Source organism: Pogona vitticeps, chromosome 1 (genome assembly GCF_051106095.1).
Source record: "Pogona vitticeps strain Pit_001003342236 chromosome 1, PviZW2.1, whole genome shotgun sequence".
Taxonomy (NCBI): Eukaryota; Metazoa; Chordata; class Lepidosauria; order Squamata; family Agamidae; genus Pogona; species Pogona vitticeps.
The window spans coordinates 134,724,772-134,750,427 of NC_135783.1; the positions used below are offsets into that span (position 1 = coordinate 134,724,772).

The following is a 25,656-nucleotide window of genomic DNA, read 5'->3' on the forward strand; positions in this document are numbered from 1 at the left end:
TCCGGCTCCCTCAGCTTCCCTACCTCTCTTCCGCTCTAGGCATATGCGCGATGTCTATGCTCCGAGACCCCATTTTAGCCTCGGAGGGGGGCCGAGCCGGAAGTGACGGGGATGGAAGGACTTCTCTTCCGGGTCCCTCCCCGATGCGAAGTGCGGGTGCCGGAGTAGCATAAGCGGCGGCGCTCCGCGGTTCCGCTCTTTCTCCTTAAGGATGTCGTCTGTGAGGCGGAGGACCGAGACCTTCGTCCCGGCGGAGGAGAGCGACCAGCTCCTGATTCGGCCCCTGTGAGTAGCTGCGGCGCTCCTTCTGCAGCGGGCCCGCTTCCACCCGCCCCCACAATCCTAACGAGCCCTCCTCCTCCGTGGCCACCCGTTTTGTGCCCCCTTCTTAGTAGACGAGCGTCCCGGGCTCGGGGGGGGGGGGGAAGCGGCAAGCCTTCTCCAGCCCTCCCTTCCTCTGGGAGCTGCGAGGAAACGGGCCTGGCCGGAGGCGGGTTGGCACGTCCTGGGATCGGAAGGGCAGGTTTCGGGCACCCGGTGGGAACCAAGGCAGCAAAGGAGACACCCTAAAGACTTCCCTGGTTTCGCCCGGCCTCAGCTCTCGTGGCCTGCAGCCGACCCTGTCTCTGAGGACATGGGCTGTGTAGTCCATGACCCCTTGGGCCGAAGGAAACCGATTCCGTCTCTCAGTCGCGGCGAGACCCTTTGTGGCTTGTCGGGCAAAGGAACAAGACAGCTTTTGTGGAAGTTTTTTGTGAGAGCCAGCGTGCAGCTCAATAGTAATAATAATAGTAATAATAGTGATGATGATGATGATGACAAAACTGCAAGGGACGCTGTAGATCATCAAGTCCAGCCCCTGTTGAGGAGGCACAGTGGGGGGAATCGAACTCCCAACCTCTGGCTCTACTGCCAGGGACCTAAACCTATCCAGCGGTTTCCTCATGTGATCCGTCTTTGCTCGGCAGAATGGTAAATGTCAATGTACACTCCTGTCTCAAATAAAGGAGGCCAAGGATTGCAGTGACCAAGACCAGTGCATTAACTTCCCATACGAGCAAAGAGGTCTTCAAGATATTATGGCAAACACTTGTACTGTGTAGTGAGCAAGAAATACCAGATGTTCATGATGGATTTAGAAGAGGTACTAGAGGTACTACACATGGCAAATATAAGTTGGCTACTGGAGTGTACCAAAGAATTTCAGAAGAAAATCATTGTGTTTTTTATAAAATACAGTAAAGCCTTTAATGATGTGGATCTTGAAAAACTGCTGTTCTAAAACGAATTGGTGTGGCATAAGTGTTTGTTTTGCTGTTGTGATTGGGTTCTTTTCCTGAAGAGGGCGGACCAAGGGAATCGGCGGGAATAATAGCCGGAGTCGATGTAACAGTCAAAAACGGATTGGTTTTATTAACTTTAACATCAGATAACTCTGGACCGAATGGGTCCGGCAACTCTTCGTCTGTTAACAAGTTATACTTCTTGGGTTTAGTCCCAGGCACCACATCTTTATGTTTCATTGTTTCCTCACCCCAAAACGAACGGTTGCGTTCGGGTTCGCGACCGACGCAGTCAGAACTGAACAGGTAGTCCTGCAACAGGGATGGACCACGGTCGACCCCTCCAACCTGGGTAGGTAAGGGCTGACACCACCAGGGGTTGCCTTGTCCATCGTAGGGCGAAAAGCCATACCCCCTCCCGGTTTCCATCCCTCTTTGGACTCACGGACTCCCGCCTGACTCAACTCTTTAGGCAGAGGCAGCAAGCCGTCTTCTTTCATCAGGTTAGGAAAGTTCTTAACCAGAGTCGCGATTCTTTCCCTCTCTGCTCCTGTCTCTCTCGTTTGGGTGCCCTTTTCCTCCTTTTCTCTGTCTGTCCCCCTTTCTTCCTTCCCCTCCTTTATAACCTCATCCCATCTCCACTCGCTCGACTCCTCCCCCCAGTCTCTCGTCCTCTCCGCTAGGAACACCTCTATGGCTTTATTGACGCCCCCTTCTTCCTCATCTAGTTTTATCAATTCTCCCACAGCGCATCCTCCGCCTCCTTCTTCTGTTGACACTTGTGAGGACGGCTCACTTTCCTTCCTTCGCTCACAGCTGTCTTAATTTATACTCTGTATAAAGGCTACTGTTAGGAAGATTGTGGAGAAACAAGGGCTTCCCTTTGGCAAAGGTGTATTTTATTTCCATATCTCTTCATTCTATACGCAGAACATATACAGAAAACTGGATTCCATTCAAATAGAGGAGTGAAATTTGATAGAAAATACCTCCAATAATTTGTGTCAGCAGCATGAGTTGGTGCATGATGAAGGGTATAAGCAGCAACTAGTGTAATACAATGCTTCAGTTTATTCCACTGCAGTTGCACCAGAGTAAGTCATCTGTCAGGCTCTAGCCATCAGTAATTTACAATATTCACGAAATATTACAGACAGAGAAAATAATGTATTCAAAAAACTGGTAGTAGGAGTTAACGAAGAAAAGTCGGAACCATGATCACAGCTAAACAGTAAAAAAGGCAGAAACAATTATTATGGAAGAATTACATGTTTAATGCTAACAATGGAGAAATTTAAATATATACAGATTTTGTATATCATGGTTCCAGCCTAGTTGGATATTACAGCCAGGTAATGAGAAGGCTGAGATTTGGAACTGCATTTTAAAAGGAAATAGAAAACACCCTTAAAAATTGTAAGGATATGTCGCTGGAGACCAGGGCTGGGATCATCAATACTGTGATATTCATGAGTAGTATGTATACATGTGAAAACTAGATAGTCCTAAGCTGGTAGGAAAAAGATTAATTTACATTTGAAATGTGATGTTGGAGAAGAGCTTTAGAGATACCTTGAGCCAGAAAGACAATTAAGTGGGTTCTAGAGCAAATCAATTCTAAATTCTCAATAGAAGCCCAAATGACTAAACGGAGGCTACTGCACCTTGAGCTTATGACAAGATGAAGAGATAGCTGGAAAAGAGAATAATGCTGGGAAAGATGGTGGGAGCAGAAAAAGAGAAGCACTTGAATTGGAATGCTTTGACTCAATAAAGGAAGCCATGGCCTTTGGTTTGCAAGACCTGAGTCAGTCTGTTAATGATGGCCGGTTCTAGAGGTCTCTACTTCATAGTGTTGCCATAAATCATAAGTGACTTGACAAGCAGTTAAAAACACTAATCCTGCTAGAGCCTTTCCTGTTAGAAATCAAGTAGGCTTTTTTCTCTCTCTGATTTTATGGCATTTCATTAGCTTTTGTCATTACAATCATGCTTCTATCTGCTCAATGACATTTCTTGTCCTAAATCACATAGTAACTTCCATTTCTATTCTAGGGCGCTAAGTTAAATGGATGGATGATCATTAGGTTCATGCCAGGATTATTCTGTCGTCTTAGTCTAGACAAGATCTTAGATTAGCTTGTGCTACATTTTTAATACATCATCATGCATAAATCCTTTTCCTTTCAATGATAATGATAATTTTTTCCAACCCTAAATGTAACCAACATTCTTTGTTTCTAAACATACTACCTTTTATTTATCTGTATTAATGGATGTCTGAATGAGTATGTTTCACTGTAATAGGTGGAATTCTCTCTACCACTTATTTTAGTTGTATCATAGCAGAGCATACGTCCTTATTTTAGAAACCTCATTTTGTATTTGACTTGCAAATAGCATTGGCCTACTTATGTGAAGTCGCCAATGTTTCTTTCATGAGCAAAGTGGTCAAGAGGGTGGTGGCCGATCAGCTCCAAGCCCACTTGGATGAGACAGATGCCCTGGATCCGTTTCAGTCGGGCTTCAGGCCGCACCACGGTACAGAGACGGCATTGGTCTGAGGGAGGCCGACAGGGGAAAAATGTCTCTGCTGGTCCTCCTCGACATCTCGGCGGCCTTTGATACCGTCGACCATGGTAGCCTCCTGGGGAGGCTCTCCGAGTTGGGAATTGGTGGCTCAGCACTCGCCTGTCTCCGTTCCTTCTTGGGGGACCGTCCCCAGAGAGTACAGCTTGGGGAGAGTATCTCGGCCCCATGGAGTCTCAATTGTGGGGTCCCACAGGGGTCGATCATCTCCCCAATGCTGTTTAACATCTATATGAGGCTGCTGGGTGGTGTCATCAGGGGGTGTGGGGCTTCGTGTCATCAATATGCCAATGACACCCAGTTCTACATCTCCTTTTCACCAACTGCAGGTGATGCCGTCCTGTCCCTTCAGCGCTGCCTGGGGGCCGTACTGCAATGGATGCAGGAGAACGGGCTGAGGCTGAACCCGGACAAGACGGAAGTTCTGAGGGTGGGTGCCCCCGTGGTAGGCAGCTTGGGTGACTCTCACATTTGGGCGGGCGACCCTGGCCGCGAAGAATGGGGTTCGCAGCCTGGGCATATATTTGGACCCGACGCTTACCATGGAAACGCAGGTGGCGTCGGTAGTCCGCACCGCCTTTTTCCATCTTTGGCGGATTGCCCGGCTGCGACCCTACCTCGACACAGGGGCGCTCACTACTTTGGTGCATGCGCTCGTAATCTCAAGATTAGACCACTGTAACACGCTCTACGTGGGGCTGCCTTTGAGGCTGATGCGGAAACTTCAAGTGGTGCAGAATGCGGCGGCCAGACTCCTCACTGGAATGAGAAAATACCAACATATTTCTCCAACGCTGGCTGCACTGCATTGGCTGCCCATTCGTTTCCGCATTGACTTCAAAGTTTTAATGCTTACTTACAAGGCCCTAAACGGTTTAGGACCTCGATATTTGGCGGAACACCTGCTTCCACCAAGGTCTACCCGGATCACCCGTGCGAGTCAGGAGGTGAGGCTGAGGAGCCGGATGCCAAGAGAGGCCCGGAAGGAGAAAACACAAAACAGGGCCTTCTCGGTGGTGGCTCCTCGCCTCTGGAACAGTCTCCCTCCAGAGATTCACGCGCCCCCTACGCTGGGCATCCTTAAAACCTAATTAAAAACATGGTTGTTCATTCAGTCCTTCCCTCCAGCCAACTCTTAATTTTTTTTCTTTTCTTTCTCTTACTTTCCTATTTTTTTAATTATTATTTTATTGTAGCTGTTACTGAACCAGCATGTATTTATCTGTGTTTTACTGTCTGTTTTTGTATGAAAGCTGCCTAGAGTGGACTGGTAGCCCAGATAGGCGGAGTATAAATCAAATAAATTAAGTAAGTAAGTAAGAAAACATCCTGAAACAATCTAAAGGGAAATCATTAAATGAGAAGAGAGTTGATTTTCAGGCTGGCAAGGCAGGACAAAATGGCTAGGATAGATGTGGGTGGATGGCAGGCAAGCTTGCAGAATACTTATGGGCAAGCAACTTCATTTTATCTGCACTATTTTTAGGAGTTTGAAAAGCAGGACAAGCAAATCATGGCCCCCAGATTGGTTTAACACTAACTGATTGACAAAGGCAAGTCATTGAATTGTTATAAATTACCTCTAGCACAGGGAAAAGCAGAGTGGAACCCTAGAGATATGGTTGGACTACAACTCCCAACAGCCACAGCTAATATAGCCAACAAGGAATTGCAGCTTAGCAAGGTTTGGAATATGAAAGATACCCAGGTCTTCATCTGCAGCCAAACATAGACATTTAATATTGTACAAGTGGGATTGCAAACTGAGGACAACATCTCTCTCCAACCACTAATAGTGTTAATTTGGCTGCATTGGGCTTACCTAGTGTATAGACTACATTTTATCCCCATTTCCCTCTTAACAAGTTAGTTTGAATGCTGTATACTCCCATCTCCAGTTGAGCAATGGGGAGGTGGGAAAGCTGAATATACTCCAGTTCACACCTTCAGAGGCAGATCTGGAAGTTGAGTCATGGCAACTGGACTTCTTTCTTGTTAGGTTGAAACATTTACTGAAAAAGCTGCTTGGATGCATAGCGAAATATTTCAACCTAACAAAAAAGAAGTTCAGTTGCCATGACTCAACTTCCAGATAACCACACCTGGTTGACTGAGAATCTTCACAGATAATACTTCAGAGGCAGAATCTGAAATGTGCATATCTCATTTTGAAAAATGCTTTGAACAGAGAAGCCTGGCCTATACATATGGTCATGTAGTTTTGAACTTTTCTTCGTGCTCCAAACATACAGACCTCCTGTCCCAGCCTGATGAAGATCCGTATGGATTGAAAGCTAGCTTCTGTGAATTTGTAATGTCTAATAAAGGCATCATCTGCCCTTGCCTTTGTCTCATGTAACACCAACCCTTCATAGCATGGAATCAACATGAGGGGACCTGGATTGTATAATAAAATAAACCAGGGATCTGTGAGAATCCTGACTTCCTAGTTACAAGAGGTTGGAGGAGCTAATCACAGGCATTATTTCCTATCTGCTTTGTTTGATAATGGTAATATGTAAGCCATCAAGTAAATCATGACATAGTGACTCTTTCCAGGGTTTGGTAGCTATAGAATACTCAGAAGTGTTTCCTGTTCTCTTCTTCTGGGGGCACTCCAGAGTTATGCAGCTTGCCCAAGGCTATATAGGCTGGCTCTTCTCCCAGGATGCTTTATCTCCCAACAAACTGGAAGAGAAACAGAAGACAAATTCTGAATTTTTTCTCTGATTTTTTGAGGAACAGGGAAACCCAAAGAGGTTACACATTCAGATGACATGCTAAGCAGACCATGCAGTGAAGGTTTGCATCTGTGTTATTTGTTCCTACTACAAATGGAAGCAATCAGGCAATGCATAACAAGCCAGGGTTCATGTAGATCCCTGGCTATATTCTGTCATCCAGACTGATTTGTAGAGTTCAGCTAAATTCTAAGTTCTCTCATTGAACTAAACAGTTGATTGTTTTTAAATTCAGTAAAGTGGTGATGTTTTCAATAAGTTATCTTAATTGTCTTTTCTCAGAGGTGCTGGACAAGAAGTAGGAAGATCATGCATTATCCTGGAATTTAAAGGAAGGAAGATAATGGTAATCATTGGGCTAAGTTCTTATAAACATTTTTTGTTTCAGTCCATATGTTTTTTTAAATACTTTGTGCTTTTATTCCCAACTTTCACCTGCAGATGCTATTCTTAATCTTTTTATTGTAAAATTGCTTGTTTTAGCAGATTAGAGTTTTGTAGGGAGCCTGATACTTTAGATGTGATTATGAGGTTAATATAAAATGTGTTCATAAAACAGGGTGGATTTGACTTAAATTGATTTAAATCATGATTTAAATTTTAAAAATCAGATTTTTTTGATGATGTAAATTAAAAAAATGATTTTTAATGCCAGCGGTGCCTTGACTTATGAATGTATTGACTTGCAACCAATTTGAGTTACAACCAGCTCGAGCCGCAAAATTTTGCTTTGACTTGCTACCGGATCGTTGAGTTACGACCGGAAAAAAGGCTGGGAAATTTGAACTGCTAACCGTTGGTCAGGGAAGAGGCTGCTTCTTTGTAGCTCTTCCCCACCCAACCCCATTCATCAAGTGGTGTCCCTGACATAAGAAACATGGTCGTGTCTCCTAGTCTCATGGTCTCCACTGCCCAAGAGTGAACTGGAGCTTTTCTGCCAGTGTTTGAACTGGGAGTTGGGCCTAGCTCTCCCCTCGTTGTCTTTGTCCAGGGAATGTTGCAGGGATGCAAATAAAGCACGGCTAATTCTCTGAAAGAAGGTGACCATTTTATAGGAACATTTTTAAATGGACTTTTAAAAATTGTATTATAACCTCTCCATTATTTTATGGAACCCTTGCTTAAAATTACAGCTATCCAAGTTAGACAGTTATACACATCCTCCATTTTCACCCGCTACTACCCTAATAAGAGACAACAGTGTTTAAAAAAAAACCTTCTTTCTGAATGCTCCATATCTCATGGATAATTTTCTCTCTAAACATTTGACTGGAACTGGTATTGTTCCTTTTGTTGAAGTCAGACATGGTTATGTAATAAATCGACTTCCAAAATGTTCGGTTCCCTGGAGTACTGCAACATTTTAGTTTTGCCATCTTAATAGGAATTTGAGGCCTCCCTACGACTGTAAAATATTTTGACCATTGAGTATGTGCCATGGACTTTACTAATATGTCATTAAGAGAAGGTATTGATTTTTAGTAACTAGCATGGGTCATTTAGAACAGTGGTTCTTAACCTTTGTTACTCAGATGTTTTTGGACTGCAACTCCCAGAAGCCTTCACCTTCAGCTCTGCTGGCTAGGGTTTCTGGGAGCTGCAGTTCAAAAACACCTGAGTAACAAAGGTTAAGAACCACTGATTTAGAAGTTAAAATAATGTTCATGTGCTATACGCTGGATCGCTTAGGTAAAAAATAATATCTGATAAACCTTTTGATTGATTTGTATCTTTTTCAGCTTGACTGTGGAATCCACCCTGGCCTCGAAGGAATGGATGCACTTCCTTACATTGATCTGATAGATCCAGCTGAGATTGATCTGCTCTTGATTAGCCAGTAAGTGGCAGTGCAGATTTAAGTACTAAACTGACAGCTGCAAGCAACAGGGAGATGCATGCAGATGATTGGGTGGAGGATAATGGAAGATGGAGGCCTCCATCCATTCTGTGCATCTGCCATAGAAAGCAAGTGAGCTGTCTGAAATGGGAAGCACCCTTCTTCATCCTGAATGCAAAAAATGTTGCTATAAGATATATGAACTCCTTAATGAGCAGGCTAGGATGCATTCTTTAAGACAGTGGGGTTGCTTATGGGGCTGGGATTGAGTACTGTATGAGGATATGCTGAATGTTTGAAATTCAAAGCGTTAAATGTTTATTAGCTCTGATAATGCTGAGGTGTTCAGTGGCTAGTTATTTTTCCTTGTATTAAGGCAACTAGTAATCAGAGTCTACAAATAGCACATATGTTGTATTATTCTGTATCTGTTGCTTGATCCTAAGATGTGGTCTTCACCTGCCTCTTACAGTTTTCATTTGGATCACTGTGGAGCATTGCCATGGTTCCTGCAGAAGACAAGCTTTAAAGGAAGAACCTTTATGACTCATGCTACAAAAGCAATTTATAGATGGCTTCTCTCAGATTATGTCAAAGTTAGGTGAGTTGACCTGAAACTGCTGGAGAAAATTACTGTGATATGATAAACTAAAACAATATCTCACTTGCACGCATGCGCACACCAAACAATGTTATATGATCACTTCAGACTATCTTCACTGAATCCTGGATGCTCTTTTAAAGTGATCTGAGAATATGCTAAATAGGATTATGTTTTTATTGTCTTCCATAGCAATATCTCAGCAGATGATATGCTGTATACAGAGACTGATCTGGAAGAAAGCATGGACAAGATTGAGACTATCAATTTCCATGAAGTAAAAGAAGTGGCAGGAATCAAGTTCTGGTGTTACCACGCTGGCCATGTTCTAGGAGCAGCTATGTTTATGATTGAAATAGCTGGAGTGAAGGTATTTCCTTGCCAGATTAAGGACATCTACGGGTACAACTCATGGTTAGGCATTTATTTGTATTAGTTTACCATTTCAGATTTTGGATGTGGGGAGGGAAATGGGAAGTTCTATTTGCATCTGTGTTTCTGTTACACTGGTCACAGTGAGTTTCAGGAGCCAGTGACATAAGCTGTTGCCATTACCAGTGGAAAGCATCGGCTAGATCTGTCTGCAGTACTGGCGTGTTGTGTTTGAATGCACAGCTTGTCATCAGTTCTTGCGATGCATATCCTTTATTGGTTGCAACTAAAACCTTACTGGTTTATCTGTGAACATCTGTTGATAGCCCAATGGACATTGGACAAAGTGTTAATAGTTTATACATTTGGATATTAGTCTTTTGGCCTAATTACACTTTTTGTTCTTTGTTTCCTATGTCAAAGCTTTTGTATACAGGAGATTTCTCAAGACAAGAAGACAGACATTTGATGGCTGCTGAGATTCCTAATATTAAACCTGACATTCTTATCATTGTATGTTACTTCTCTTACAATAGTTGAAAGCGAATCTAATGCAGTAATTGTATATCTACATCCAATATTTTATATTGTCTAGAATTGGCTGTTATTGTCATATATACACTCTTCTGGGGGTAAACGAAAGCCACTGTAATTGTAGTGTTGGACAGGGCCATGGGAGGTCTGGTTAACCACCCCATAATATCTATGAAATCCTCTGGGTCAGTCTCTCTCTCTCTCAGCCTTACTTACCCCACAGGGTTGTTGTTACAATAAATACCAGTATATTTACGAATTAATATGCAGCTTTTAATGTGCCATTTTAGGATTACTATTCCCAGAATTTGCTAGGTATAAGTAGTTTCCAAGTAGGTGCTCTGGGACAGTGCAGCTTGCCTTAGACACCACAGACTGGCTTTTCTCCCAGTGGGCACTATAAGGTTAAACTCCTCACTACTGTATATACTCCAGCTCACTGAGTTACCCATCTAGCTATGTATATGCATACTTGAATCTATAAGAATTTCACACAGACACACACATAGCAATATGTAAATACTTAATTTTATCAGAATTTCATACACACACAAAAGGCATAAATGGGAGGTGGGGGTGGGCAGAATCTGTTGGTAACATAGCCAGTTGTCATTCTATACAAAATGGAAGGAAGGAAAGGAGGAAGAGCAAATTGAATGTGAGGTACAGACATACTGTACATATCCAGTGTGGTGTAGTGGACTGAGTGATGAACAAGGACTTGAGACTTGGTTTGAAGCCTGGTTTTGTCATGGAAACTGGAGGAGATGGTTGAACTGTTAAACCCACTCCTTAAATATCTCACTTACTCCGAAACTCCTATCAGGGTTGCTATAAGTCAGTTCTGACTTGACGGCACAGAACAAACAAACATACTAAAAATATTCAAGTGAAAACCAGAATTAATCGCTCCTAAATGAAAGCCAAAATGAAGTTATAGGCAGCCAATGGGAGTTACAGGCAACAAAGAAGAATATGTATCCCTTTCCATTTTAATCATGGTTTTTTCCCATAGGAATCCACCTACGGTACGCACATCCATGAGAAACGGGAAGAGCGAGAGGCAAGATTCTGTAACACTGTACATGACATTGTAAACAGAGGAGGTAGAGGTCTTATACCTGTATTTGCTTTGGGACGAGCTCAAGAACTCCTTTTGATTTTAGGTATGTACGGCTTATTAGCATGAAAAAGAGCAGTAGTACTTTTTTAAAAAGTTAGATATGTTTATGCATAGTGAGATAGAAAAAGAAATCCTTGTAAGAGGAAAAATGGAAATCTTTCATTCTGTATAAAGGCTATACATTTTTATTAAACCAGTGTCTAGTGGAGATTACGTGGAGGAGTTAAAGGGTTTGATTAGATAGCATGCCTTCTTTTAGATTTTCTGGGAAAGCTGCCATTCTTACCATATTTCAGTCGTATTTTTACCATAAGCAGTGATTCTCTCTTGTTTCCTTTTTATTGATTTATTGTTGTAAAATCATGACATCCACATGTCTCCATAAGAAATAGGACAATGCAGCTTCCCAAACTAACTTTTCTGCTGCAAATTGTTACTTTTAAACATTTTTGTCTTGATACCAGTTGTTCATTTGGAGTCCCCCCCCCCCTCACATAATACCTGAATATAAGAAGTTGCCTTATTCTGAACAGGATTGCTATTGATATCTAGCAAGAGGGTGAAATCCTGTACCCATTTACCTGCTAATAATTCCACCATGAATCAAGGTATAATTTTATTGTAACCCTCCTGGTTTTCAGTATTTAACTTCTCACTTCTATCTAATGTTGATATTCTAGAAGTCACATAAATGTTATTTGAGATTTTAGCTGACTTTACAGCAAAGTAGGCCTGTTTATGTATTTGTAAGGAAGTACATGTAGAGCTACAGTATGTTTTAGCTGAGATCAAATAGTTTATTTTGGCATCTGACAGTAACTGCTGGCTAGCTCAGTGGTTGAGGCCTCTGGTTGCAGAGCCAGAGGTTGGGAGTTTGATTCCCCACAGTGCCTTCTTGAAAGGGGCTGGACTCAGTGATCCATAGGATCCCTTCCAGCTCTGTAGTTCTAAGATGATGATGATGATGATGACTTTCATTATCACCATGGAAACTGGGAGGGTTTTTTCCCCTTCTTTTCCTGCTGCACCCCTATGTGATACCAAAAAGCTTGTTCCAGAAGGTCCCTACTCTCTGGCAATGGGTTTTTAAGGCAGGAGGGAGTATAACTGATTCTGGCAGAGACAATGGGATGCAGTGGAAGCCTATCACTGGATTTTTCCTTCTCTGCAGGAAAATGATGTTTCCCACACAGAGCAATCTTTGGAACTCAGGCTGGTCTTGATTATATGTTTTGCAATTTCTGCGTATTGATTCTTGGTGTTTTCTCAAACGTTTCTCTAGACGAATACTGGCAAAATCACCCTGAGCTCCATGAGATACCTATCTACTATGCCTCCTCTCTGGCGAAGAAATGTATGGCAGTGTACCAGACCTACGTGAATGCCATGAATGATAAAATCCGCAAGCAGATCAACATCAACAATCCATTTGTATTCAAACACATTAGTAATCTGAAGGTCAGTGCGAATAAAGGATATGTTAATAATACAAGAGCACATGAAGTGAGAATAAATTAGCTACAGTTTAGATGTGAAGCCGGGCACGCTAATCCTCTCAGATGTATTCAAATGCCATTTCTAATTAAAATTAAGCAGAGGGTAATACATTCTCTGAATGCCACTTCTTGATTATTGACCAACAGTGTTTTAATTTTTTTCCATTCCAATCAGTCTGTTCCTAAGCACCCAAATGCTTGCATGTCATTTTCCTCAGTTGAAGAGGAATTGTTGGGAATGAGAGGTGGCGGCAGCTTACAGCGTCTCTCTACCCTTTTCTGTGTGATAGGGGCAGTAGTGTAGTTAGCTTGTTATTTCCACAGTGGCAGAATTTGGGTCATAGGCTGACTCCTGCAAACAGAGCCCTAAGGAAAGGGTGGGTGACCTTTCTTTCCTGCTTGGGAGCCTTGAAAGTCCATAGTGAAGAAAGGCATGTGCACTGCTCCTGCAGCGATGGGTTGGTTAATGCAGTTTTCAAGGACGTTTCAGACAGATGCCTTCCCACTTCAACTTGAGGTGGCTCCTTTTCAATGGAGACGCTGCCATTTCAAAGGCATACATGTCAAGTGAATTTCACTTTCTTTAGGCAGGGTGCTGTGACTAGGCTGCTTGGCTTCTAGGATGGTCCTTCTGAAATCCAGGATGCTTAGGAAGTCTTGTTTCCTCAGTGCAGCCCACAGAGGCCTTAAGGAGGCCACTGACATCATCTGCTTTTGCTGAAACTCTTGCAGGTCTGCCAACAGCCCATACTGTGTTTCCCTGGGACTCAGTGCGAGTATTGAAATAATAAGGATGCATTCATGGTTTCTGCATGCAGAAATATTTGGAAATCTCATAAAATCTTCCCTAATTAAAGATGGGTACAAGGCTCTCTGCTTGGTGAGAAGATGGGTAACCTTTCAGGGAAGAACACTTCTCTCTGACTTCTCTACACTGAAACAATAATAGCAGAAACATTTGTTCTTCTCTGCTTAGAGTATGGATCATTTTGATGACATAGGCCCCAGTGTTGTAATGGCCTCCCCTGGTATGATGCAGAGTGGTTTATCCAGAGAGCTATTTGAAAGTTGGTGTACCGACAAAAGAAATGGAGTTATCATAGCGGGATACTGCGTGGAAGGTACCCTTGCCAAGGTGAGGCTTCTTTTTACTACTATGAGATTTAGAAATTCAGATCTGGCTCCTTGAGTAATGTTATATTATTTTGCTAATTAAATGTAAGGTCTTTTTAAACTGAATGGTACCCTGTTTCCCCAAAAATAAGACCTAATCTGAAAATAAGCCCTGGTATGATTTTTCAGGATGCTTGTAATATAAGCCCTACCCCCAAAATAAGCCCTAGTTAAGTGAAACCACACCCTCCACCCTTGTGCAGCAACCAGAAGAAGATGACATGACTGTATTTGAATAAATGTAGATGGTTGTACATGACAAAAATAAAGCATCCCCTGAAAATAAGTCCTAATGCTTTTTTTTGAGGAAAAATTAATATAAGACCCTGTCTTATTTTCGGGGAAACACGGTATGTTTTTGGTAAAGCTGTGCTGTCGGAGTGTGTATTCAAGAGATGCTGTCTCTGAAGAACTGTATTGCAAACCAAGTGAGCAAAACTGGTGTTTGCATTTCAGAAACAGAGAATTGTCTCCTAGTTTTAAACACACACTTTCCCTCTGATACCTCTCCTCAAGGTCGATAATACAGTGGGTCCTGCTTCCTTCTTCTGCCTGTAGAGAAGTAGGTTATATCTAGCTGCCAACTGACCTTGAAACACAGCATACTGGCTCAAACCCATGTGCCAGATTTAATCCCAGTGGACTAAATGCATAGTTGTACTGGTGTAACCCAGAGCCAGGCACCAGAAAGGTTTACTGTAAATGAATTTAAAGTTTCCAATCCCCACCCCTTTCAGGTTCCGTGACTCCCTAAGGATCCATTTTGAGAGGCTTGGAAAGTGGGGGGTTTTGATAGTCAAACATTGTCATTTGATTGCCACTGGTGGTCTTGATCCCAACAGAGATGTGACAGCAATTTTAGACTATTAAAGACTTTTCCCTCCCTGTTGTGAGGTTCCCAAAGCTAACCCAGGGCAAAGACAAAGGAGAGGCCTAGGAAGTATTGAAACCTAGAGGTGGGGGGATAAAAAACTTCCAATTTGTATAAGTTAATTATTTCCTGCACCAGAATCTTGTTCAATAGCTTGCTGTCCAAAGTAATATACTATATAATGTGTGAAAACCAGATATGGGTGAATTCAATCAAAGGCTGGATTCCCTTGGCTAATAAATAATTTAATTCAAAATAAACAGCCCATCTTTATACATACTAAGAAATGCTCCTCAGTTATGAAAACATTCTTATTGTACACATTAAGAAGTTACTAATAGCAACATTCTAGCTAGTTGCTGGAAATAAACTTACTTTTCTCTCTTCTTTCTCACATATTAGAACTTGGCTATTTTAGGGTGTTCCTCTTAATGGTAAACTCCCACAGAAGTTGTTACTGTAGAGTCGTAGGAAAGAGTTGCTGTGCCAAGTATTTGAGATGTACACGTTTGCACTTCTGAATGAAATAATTTTATGTAATATTGGAATGGGTGTCTTTTATGGTGTTGTTGCAGCACATCATGTCAGAACCTGAAGAAATTACAACAATGTCAGGACAAAAACTCCCACTGAAGATGTCTGTGGATTACATTTCTTTCTCTGCTCACACAGATTACCAACAAACAAGCGAGTTTATTCGGGCGCTGAAACCTCCCCATGTGGTGAGTGCCTGTGTTTGTTCCTTACAAAGGGTGCAGTAAACATTGCCCAATGCCACCATCCATTCAATATGAAGTAACCAAAGGTCGATACTTGAAGCTTACACTGTTTACTAGTTGGTTGGCTGGTCGGTTATAAGTCATTTTAGCATATTTGCTGTCATGTTTATAAAATTTTCAGAGCCGTAGTTCCTTGAGAATATTACATATTTCAGTACAATGAAGTATAGAATGGCCACAAAGTGGGTTATATTCACTATCGATCCTTTGTTTTTCAAGAGTATTGTTTTAAAGTTGGTTCAGGGGGTGATGGTGGAGGGAATTACAGTGGGGTCTCGACTTACGAACAACTCTACTTGCGAACAATTCAACTTACAAGCCCGCCCTATAGGGGAAATAAGGACTCGACATACGAACTTCCCTCGAGTTACGAACAGGAAAAAAAGTGCCCCCTCCCTCCCATTAGAGGCTTCTGGAGGGGAAAAAAGGATCAGAAACTTTAAAATAAATAAAAGAAAGTCACTTACCAGGCCTTGATAGCCCCCAAACAGCAGGAAAAAGAGCAGCAAACAGCTAAAAGCCGGCACCCAGCAGGGAGCCTGGTAGCCATTTTGTGCTTTTCCCCGCTCCTACACCCTCCTCTCCCCGCCTATCAGCTGATCGGCTGGCTCTGAAGAGGCTTGGGGAGGCTTCCTCAGCACCCAAAAAGCCTGCCTGTGTGTCTTTGTGCTGAAAAAATCAGCACAACATGCTTTAAAACATGATTTAAAATCGGCTTAAGTAAAAAAAAAGATTTCTAAAGTGCTTTGCAAACTGTTCCCTGCCTTCCTCCTCGTTTCCTGAACCTAAGGGAAAAAAGAAAAATATCCCCCTCTAGTGGCAGAAGGCAGAATAGCAGCTTTCCATTAGTTTCTATGGACGGAAAAGAGCAGATACAGATTAAATGGTTTTCAATGCATTCTTATGGGAAATGCAGATTCGACCTACGAACTTTTCGACCTAAGAACCACCTTCCAATACAGATTAAGTTCGTAAGTCGAGACCCCACTGTAGGTTATTTGTTTTGATAGAAAGCTGTCTGGAAGCGTGTTTTAAGGAAGCACCAGGACAGTTGAATGGTAAACAAGGGAAAGATAAAGGACAAGGGGGATAGAGAAGAGGCAAGGCAGAGTCAAGTATAAACTGTTTTAGGATGAGAATTCATCTTGATCTACCTGCTGCTGACTTTGTTGCATCTGGTGAAAAGATGTTTTTCAGGGTTGGGGGATTCTCCAAGGCCAGATAAAACCACATGGGGTGGATGCACAGGGAGGTCTGTCATGCCACCGTTCCTGTTTGCATGGAAGCCCTGTCCATTCCCAAATTGAGATTCTTCAATCCCAGCCAAGTGATACAACTGAGACCTAAATGTTGAGAAGGGGAATGAGTGGCTGAAAGGGTGAAATGCTGGCAGGAGATGGCAAGGAAGACGTTACAATATTTATATGTAAAAGTGCTGACTTACCGTTACATGAAAACCTTCTGACATTACATGTCAAATTGCTGACAAATTTGCTTACTAAGTGTAGAATGATGGTATCCCCTTCCCTTATCTTATTCCAGCTTCTTTCTCTTTAGTGCGTTTAGTGAACAACTCTTCTGTTTGTAGAGCATTCCACATAGCTTGAATGACTTTTTCTTGTAGATACTGGTTCATGGAGAGCAGAATGAAATGGCCAGGCTAAAAGCTGCTCTCATACGGGAGTATGAGGATAATGATGAAGTTCACATAGAGGTCCACAATCCTAGAAATACTGAAGCTGTGACATTAAACTTCAGAGGAGAAAAACTTGCCAAGGTAAAAGCTAGCATGGTCTTTATCATAATAAGCATATTTGCCTGAAAGTTAAATACTTCACCCAAATGAAGAATTTAGAGAACCTTTCTTATTAGGAGGCATAAAAGATAAAGGTAAAGGTTCCCCTTGACAGTTTTTGTCCAGTCATGTTCGACTCTAAGGGGCGGTGCTCATCTCCGTTTCCAACCCATAGAGCTAGCGTTTTGTCCGAAGACAATCTTCCGTGGTCACATGGCCAGTGCGACTTAGACACGGAACACTGTTACCTTCCCACCAAGGTGGTCCCTATTTATCTACTTGCATTTACATGCTTTCGAACTGCTAGGTTGGCGGCAGCTGGGACAAGCGACGGGCACTCACTCCATCACGTGCATTCGATCTTACGACTGCTTGGTCTTCTGACCCTGCAGCACAGGCTTCTGCAGTTTAGCCCGCAGCGCCACTACGTCCCTAATTAGGAGGCATATAACTAAACAAATCAAATCAGTTGTATAATGAGTTGAGTACATTCCTGTTCTAACCTGGAGGAATAGATTAGCTAAAGTACTCCTATGTCGTTGTTTAGGAATAATATTTCAGAATATTCAGAGATAAACAAATGATATTCCTGCAGGTGTTAAAGGAGGACAGATAGATGGATCATGAGTGTTGCCATCAATTGTTACTGGAATGTGAATTTTAAATGATTTTCATCTAGAGTGAAAAAGAGAATACACAAACTTGTGTGTCTTCATGCCACCAATTGAGGTACAGTGACTTCCAAACACTAGCAGGTGGCATGGTGCACAACTCAGATGTTGAAGCGGAGTCTGTGTTTCTTCCCAGTACTTTAATCTCTCTTCCAGTCACCCACTGTATTTTGCCTCATGGGTTTTGTTCTTTCTCAGGTTATGGGCTCTTTAGCAGATAAGAAGCCAGAACAGGGGCAACGAGTTTCAGGAATACTAGTTAAAAGAAATTTTAACTATCACATACTTTCTCCATGTGACCTCTCAAGTAAGTAAAAGCAACCAAACCATAATATGTATCTAATAGCTTGTCTGCTATATTCTGTTTTATGAACCAAATCCGTATTCCTTACTCAGTGTTTTTATTCCAGAGTGAATTTCACTAATAGACATCCAGTATAGCGGAAGATGGTTAAAAGAACAATATGCTGGCTGAAATCCTAGCTTTGTAAGTCATACTAGAGTAGGCCCATTGAATCAATGGGAATTTGGTGAGTGAACTGCTCTGTATGTTCCATTGATTCAAATGAGCCTACTTTAGTTGCAGTTTACTTTAGTGTAGGAAGCAGGAACTAGAGTAGGCCTATTTGAAGCAAGGGATCTTACAGAGCAGTTGACTCACCAAATCCCCACTGATTCAAGGGGCCTACTTCAGTGTGAATCACTACACTAAGCAACGGGATTTCAGCCACCTAAACAGAGACAGGAAAGTCCCACAGTGGTTTGGCAGAGTGGATTATCCTGTATTGGGAAGTTTCTTCTTGCACTGGCTTAAACTGGACCTTCCTTCCATGTCTAGTTTGCATTCACAAAATAGCTTTTGTGTCTTCCCCTTGCCACTGTGGCCCAATATATGCCCCCCAAATTGGTACTTCTAGGTTGGGAGACCCTTGAAGATGACCAGGTAGGGTCCTATAGGTGGAAGGATGGCTGGCAGAAACTCTACCACCACCTTATGTGAATAGAAGAACAGCTCAGGGTCCAAGAGGTGATACACACCAAATGTTGTTATTCATTGTCCACAGATTATACGGATCTCGCCATGAGCACAGTGACCCAGACACAAGCAATTCCCTACACCGGCTCCTTCAGCCTGCTTCATTACCACCTGCAGAAACTGACAGGTCTGTAACTGAAGCGAGAGGTTTGAGATTTAACTATCCATTCGGAAACATTTTGTCCCTCAGTTTCAAGGTTGCGGTAGGCAGCACAGTTTGGAAGTCCATATTGAGGGAAATAAAGGAGGCCAAATGGTGAACATACACCAGAATAATGGCCACAAGGGGGGGGGGGGGAATAAATAAGCCTCTTTTGTGCCAGCATTTGTGCCTGTGAAACCCTTTGGCTGTTCAGAAGTTCTTGGCAATCTCTTGATGGGAAGATCTGTCATGGCTAGCAGCTTAGCACTATAACCAGTTAGCCATATGCGGGGTGGGTGGTGGGGGAAGTGTGGGTTGCGTTTGGGGGCCCTTGGGCATCCCTGGCTTGGGATGTGCATTCAGTAGCCTATACCCTGCTGTGCCACATAAAAGGATTCCCTTACTGTTGCAGAAGGGTCTCTTTGGCAGACTAAGCAGCATTAAGAGGGTTCCCTGCAGACCGGAGGTTTGAAACGCAGTCCTCTGGTTCCGTTTACTTGCTGTCTTCAGAGCAGCCAGGAAGACAGCAAAACTGCTCATCAGGGCAGGTTATTAGTCAGGGAGGAAAGGAGAAAAGAGCAAGACGTGTGTGGGAGGCACCCAGGGCATGGTACTAATGAACATTAAGGCTAGGCACAGAATAAACAAGTTATCTTTGCAAGCAGAAATTGTGACCAGTTCACTGTTCGCCTGTGCAAATACCTTCATGGGAAAGTTTGATCTGTTCTCCAGAAGGAGATCAACCCTAAGGATCCTTCCAAGGACATGTTTGTGCTGCAATTTAACAAAGAAATGATTGTGCTCCAACTTTGCTTGTTCTGGTGTTTTGTTTTTCTTTTAAGGTGACATTAAAGAAATAGACATCCAGGATAAGCCGGCACTGAAGGTTTTTAAAAACATCACTGTGGTCCAGGAGCCAAACATGGTGGTGCTTGAGGTAAAGTCCTATCAAGCCGGAATAAAGGTTTTTCTGTAGTTGTTCTAATATCTTGGAAGTGACTTTGATACAGAAGTAAAATCCTTGTATCACAAGCTGTTTTTGACAATTGAAATGATATAATAAAAAATATAACACCAAATTTGTAGCAGAATTCAGTCACAACACTCCACAGTAGCAGGAAATAATTAAAAGTCCCTTCCGGAATGGGCAGGTGCTCACTGAAAAGGCAAAAAAGAGGTGAGCCAGCAGAGGGGAAAGGAGTTGCATGATCTTGGTGCCCCCGCCATGCCACAAGGCCGGCTCCTCCTGTGTTCCCCAGCTGCAAAGCTCCAGAAGCAAGGCCTCCTATGGTCCATGTAGCAGGGAGGCAGATTCAAAAGATTGTGCGTCAAATTGTATGGTCCCAAGTAGCTGCAAACGCTCTTAAATGTAAAAGGAAGGTGATTTAAAACAATTTTCCCCCTCCCCATAACCCTGACTTTAACATTATTTTTCCTCTGTTGTTCCCCCTCCCCTAAACAGTGGGTAGCAAATCCTGCTAATGATATGTATGCAGATACCGTAACGACAGTGATACTGGAAGTTCAGTCAAATCCCAAAATTCATAAAGGTATTTGTCTTTTTATTTGTACAAGTAGTGTACGCTTCAGCGTGTGGGTGGTGTTGTGAAAGAATGTGAGTGGTTTTGCATCAGATGACAGGATGGCCTGTCCCAGAGCCTCAAGTGCTGTTTCCCATGGATTTCAGTGGAGGTGAAGTAAATAGAATGATGTAAGTAAATAGAATTATATAAATTGCCTTCTTGTAAAGTAAATGGATTTACGAACAGGTTTCGTGTAACATTACTATAAAGTTAACTTCATGGGATGAGGTGGCGCTGCAGGTTAAACCGCAGAAGCCTGTGCTGCAAGGTCAGAAGACCTGCAGTCGTAAGATTGAATCCACGTGACGGAATGAGCCCCCCGTCACTTGTCCCAGCTCCCGCCAACCTAGCAGTTCGAAAGCATGCAAAATACAAAAATGCAAGTAGATTAATAGGTACCACCACAGTGGGAAGGTAACGGCATTCTGTGTCTAGTCGCACTGGCCACGCGACCACAGAAGATTGTCTCCGGACAAAACCTTGGCTCGATGGCTTGGAAACGGAGATGAGCACCGCCCCCTAGAGTCGGACACGACTGGACAAATTGTCAAGGGGAACCTTTACCTTAACTTCATGTGCATGTCTTTTGAATATTCTTTGAACTTGATCATTTCAGTCAAACAGTCATTTATTAATCGAAATTACGTATTTCTTTGTATAATTGGAATTGTTTAGAATACAGAAATCTAGGAAATTTTCCAGTAGCAGCAGGGAAGTACAGAGCTGTACTAGATTCAGCTACCATGTTTCCCTGAAAATAAGACAGGGTCTTATATTAATTTTTGCTTTAAAAAAAAAGCATTAGGACCTATTTTGGGGGGATGTTTTATTTTTTCAAGTACAACATTCTACATTTATTCAAATACCATTATTTTATTTATTTTTATTCATTTATTCCCTTTCTCCTTCCCCTTCTTTAAATGTACCTGGTGCCACTTCCTGCCAGGATGCGCCACGGTGGTGGCTCGGGTTTCTCCCGTGGCAGTGCCTGGGCTGAGGCTCCCATTGGGGCTGGTGGGTGCTGGGTTTTGCAGGAAACAATGGCAGCAGTGTAGGGGGCAGTGTTGGTCTGGAGGGTGGCGGGGCCCCGAAGTCGGCGAGCCCAGTTGAGGAGAGGGCGGCTGCTGCTTCAACACGGCAGTGGCCCTGCCAGCAGCACCGAGGAGGGAGCTGAACATGAGGAGGGTTAAAAGGCTTATGGTAAGAGAAAGAGGGGAGGGGGGAAATAAAGGCAGGGCGGGGGCCTGGCTGGCTGGCAGGGGCCAGAGCTCTGAAATAATCTCCCCCCTCCAACCTTGTGCTTTGTTAGCCTCGCCTGGGCGCATGCTGGGCGGTAAGAATTCACACTGCAGAGGTGCAAGCCCCAAGAGCCATTGGGAACTTAGGAGCCAAAAAGGAAGTTCCTGGCGGCACGCAGCTCCTTCCTCCCTGGCCGCAAGCAAGGGAAGTGGGAGAGGAGAGGAAGAAGTTTTAAGTCTCTCTCAAGGGCTTGGAGGGTCCCGGTGAGTTCTGGTGGAGGGCAGGGTTTCACTTAACTAGGGCTTATTTTGGGGATAGGATTTATATTACAACCATCTTGAAAAATCATACTACAGCTTATTTTCAAGGTAGGGTTTATTTTCTGGGAAACATGGTAGTTCCAAACCATATTGATATGAAGTATTAGTAATTATTTAAAGTTTGGCTCTTAATACTTAAAACTTTCCAACTACCGGGTTAAATAGGTTGCATACTATTTTATCTAAAAATAGAAAGTGAAGGATCAGTTGGTGTCTTACCAAACCATAATTGTCTATAACCTAAACACGTTTGTAAGTATAGTGGTGCCTCGCATAGCGAGGTTAATCCGTTCCGGATTAACCGTCGCTATGGCGAAACATCGCTGTACGAAACGGGGAAAGCCATTGGAACACATTAAACTTAGTTTAATGTGTTCCAATAGGCTCCAAAACTCACTGTTCAGCGAAGTTGTTCCATAGCCGGCAACCATTTTCGCGCCCTCAGTAAGCGAGGGGAGGGCGCGAAAACGCTGTGCGCGGCCATTTCGGGGCTTCCAGCGGCCATTTTGGAGCCATCGAAAAGCTGACCCGCGGCATCGCTTTGTGAAGATCGGTAAGCGAACGCTTACCGATCTTCGCAAAGCGATTTTTGCCCATAGGGGCCATCGGTATGCGATTGCAAAAACCTAATTGCTATGCGATTTTGTTGTTATACGGTGCGCTCGTTAAGCGAGGCACCACTGTATTCAGAAATTATAGCATGAAATGCAAACCCAGATATTTTTTCTCTGCTTTCTAAATGAGGTAAGTACAATTTAATTTTTTTAATCATGTAAGATGGGGTGGGTAGCTGTGACTATCAAATGATTTTGACTTACAGATGGCATCAGCTCTAACTGGCACAGCCAATTAACTGCTGAAGAGTTATGGGAACTGCAATACAAAAACATCTGAAGGGCCAAATTTACCTATTACCCACCCATTGTATAAGGTGAACAACCCATTCAGTCTTGTAAGGAACTCTGAGGGGCCGTATTTCTCTTGACGTTTAAATCCTTGTATCAGTTACACTGTCACAGATAGCAGTACCACTGAGCATTAAATCTCTGTTTTTCAGCTGTGATACATAAAATCCCTAAAAAAGAAGAGATGGAGGCATATCACAAGAAGATGGAGATTATGCTTCAGTAAGTTTTATCTAAACAATGGAAATATTTAGTATATTTGCTTTGGGATGTATTGTTTTTGTTATGCCAAGCAGCGCATTGGGTGGGTGGGGGTGTCAATAGGGTTGTTTTGGATCTTTCCCTTGGAGAGAAAGATCTGATCTCACAGTGCCCTTCCCAGTCACCATGAAAACATTTGTGGTCATTGCCTCCCTAAGATTGGAGTTCTGATCTCTGTTGAGACAAAAAGGAGACATTTTTTGGCAGATTGAGGGAAGATGGGGATCTGCAAGAACCATAACCTTATATTTTCCCCAAAGTGCTTCCAGAATTGGGGAAGCAGGCAGTGCGCATACGTCAAATCTCAAGCTGGCATATATAATTTCCCTCTCTTTTGGATTAGTGTGACAGATATTGTAACTGTCAAGGAAATAAAGGTGAAACAAGGAAGAAGAGGCAAAAGCACATTGCTCCTACCCTTCCATCCACCTTGTCAGCTAGAAGTCAGCATGGCCTTTTGAGCAACATCCTGCTGTCTTCCAGAATCTTAACAATATGGTTCCTGCACTGTGCACCCCAGCTCCCATATATTTCAGCAGGAAGACATTTAACTTTTCCATTGTAATCAGCAGAATAAAGTACACATCTACATTACCCAATATTTTATTCACCTTATATAGACAATTAAACTGTGTGCTAAAATCAAGAAAGAGCTTGCTAGATGCCTTGTACTTCACTCATAGGTTGCTCAGAATGAATGACTTATCATCATCATCATCATCTTAGAACTACAGAGTTGAAACGGACTCTTATGTCAAGGAGGCGGAGTGGGGAATCGAACTCCTAACCTCTGGCTCCGCAGCCAGAGACCTAAACCACTGAGCTCTTTTCTCTTTAGTTCAAATTACAGAGCTTGAATTTGGCTCTTTTATAGAAATGTGCTTGGAGCAGAAAGTTGGCACACACAGGCTGCAATTATATACCGTATCCACACCGCTGCTTTTCTACATTTCTAACAATTAGCCTTTCATTTGTAGGGACATGTTTGGAGAAGACTGTGTAACTGCAAAGAACGATAATATACTGAGCATCACCGTGGATGGAAAAACAGCAAATCTTTCTTTGGAAACACGGGTATTTACTAGCTAAATTTGCTATAGCTCTGTGTTTTGTTTTGCACACCTGATAAACCTATAGTCGGAAATACGCTACTCATCTTACATTTGTTTTTGAAATCAGATTTATATAGATAACAATTTTGATGACCACTGTCATAACAGATGGTGCATTCAGAAATCTTAAAGTTCTGTGATTTCTCTTGTTCTCCTGTGTATTCAGACTTGTTGGAAAGTAGCATGAAATAGGTCAGTAAATAAATTGCTGTAAAGTTATTTCTTAAATAATTACCCCCTTTTTGAACTAGTATTCTTAAAGTAACTTACACTTAGTAAAAAGTATGGACAAGTTAAGTATCCCAAAGGATTATAGTTCGTGATGTTTGATGAGATGTTTTGGAGATACCGAGTTAGGAAAGCCATAGCAAACCAGGTTGCTGATAGCTCAGTCATACAGATATGATATGCTCAATTAAACAGCCAAAAAACAATGCGGGTTTTACGGAGGGCCTTGAGGTAGTGTCCCCTGAGTTTTCTGTTGTGAAACACTTGGCCCACATTTCATTATCACGCAATTATTTTGAATCTCCTTTCTATTTCACAAGCACTTTGTAATGTGATAGTGGAAACAGCTAATGCAAAGTGGGGTGGGGGAGTTAAAACTCTCCATTGTCCTCATGGATCTGTGTTACATGGACAACATTGTAACAAGAACTTCTTTTTAAAGGAATGTTCAGACTTACTAGGCAGCATTATTTTCTAAATATGTTGACATTCTTTCTTCCCTGCTAGACTGTTGACCATGAACCTGGTTGTGAAGATGATGATGAAACTCTTCGGGAAATGGTCGAATTAGCTGCCCAGCGACTCTATGATGCCATCACTCCACTACAATAAATTAATTGACCATTGTATATACTGAGAAAAAATTTGTATGTAAACTTTTTTTAAATAAAAAGATCCTTTAGCAAAAAAAGAAAGACAGTCTTTCTGGCGTTATATCATGGAAATATTGTGTTAAGGAAGGATTATTTCACAAGGCTTAGCAAGCAGACATATACAGACTGAAATCCTATTACGTAGCTCAGCCTTCATAATGGGAAGGACTCTACTAGTTAAACTGTTGCTCTGAAACTAGGAATCTTTTAGAAGGATCTGTGTTTTAGCAGGAGGACCCATCATTGCAAAAGGAAATTGGGAGTGCCATCTACAACATCTGTCTACATCCAAAAAGTGCTTTGTGCCCCAGG

The 25,656-nt window shown here is 42.5% G+C and overlaps 1 protein-coding gene across 1 annotated transcript; it reads left to right on the forward strand.

Moving 5' to 3' along the window:
• Positions 1 to 103: 103 nt before the first annotated feature.
• CPSF3 (cleavage and polyadenylation specific factor 3) lies at positions 104 to 25,386 on the forward strand. Its single transcript, XM_020796619.3, has 18 exons — positions 104 to 285; positions 6,896 to 6,959; positions 8,353 to 8,450; positions 8,923 to 9,051; positions 9,244 to 9,421; positions 9,847 to 9,936; positions 10,973 to 11,123; positions 12,363 to 12,538; positions 13,553 to 13,711; positions 15,196 to 15,342; positions 17,024 to 17,176; positions 18,064 to 18,172; positions 18,930 to 19,028; positions 19,886 to 19,980; positions 20,506 to 20,593; positions 23,243 to 23,312; positions 24,329 to 24,425; positions 25,199 to 25,386. The coding sequence occupies exons 1-18, from the start codon at positions 212 to 214 to the stop codon at positions 25,301 to 25,303; spliced, it is 2,082 nt and encodes a 693-aa protein (XP_020652278.1). The 5' UTR covers positions 104 to 211; the 3' UTR covers positions 25,304 to 25,386.
• The last annotated feature ends 270 nt before the right edge of the window (positions 25,387 to 25,656 follow it).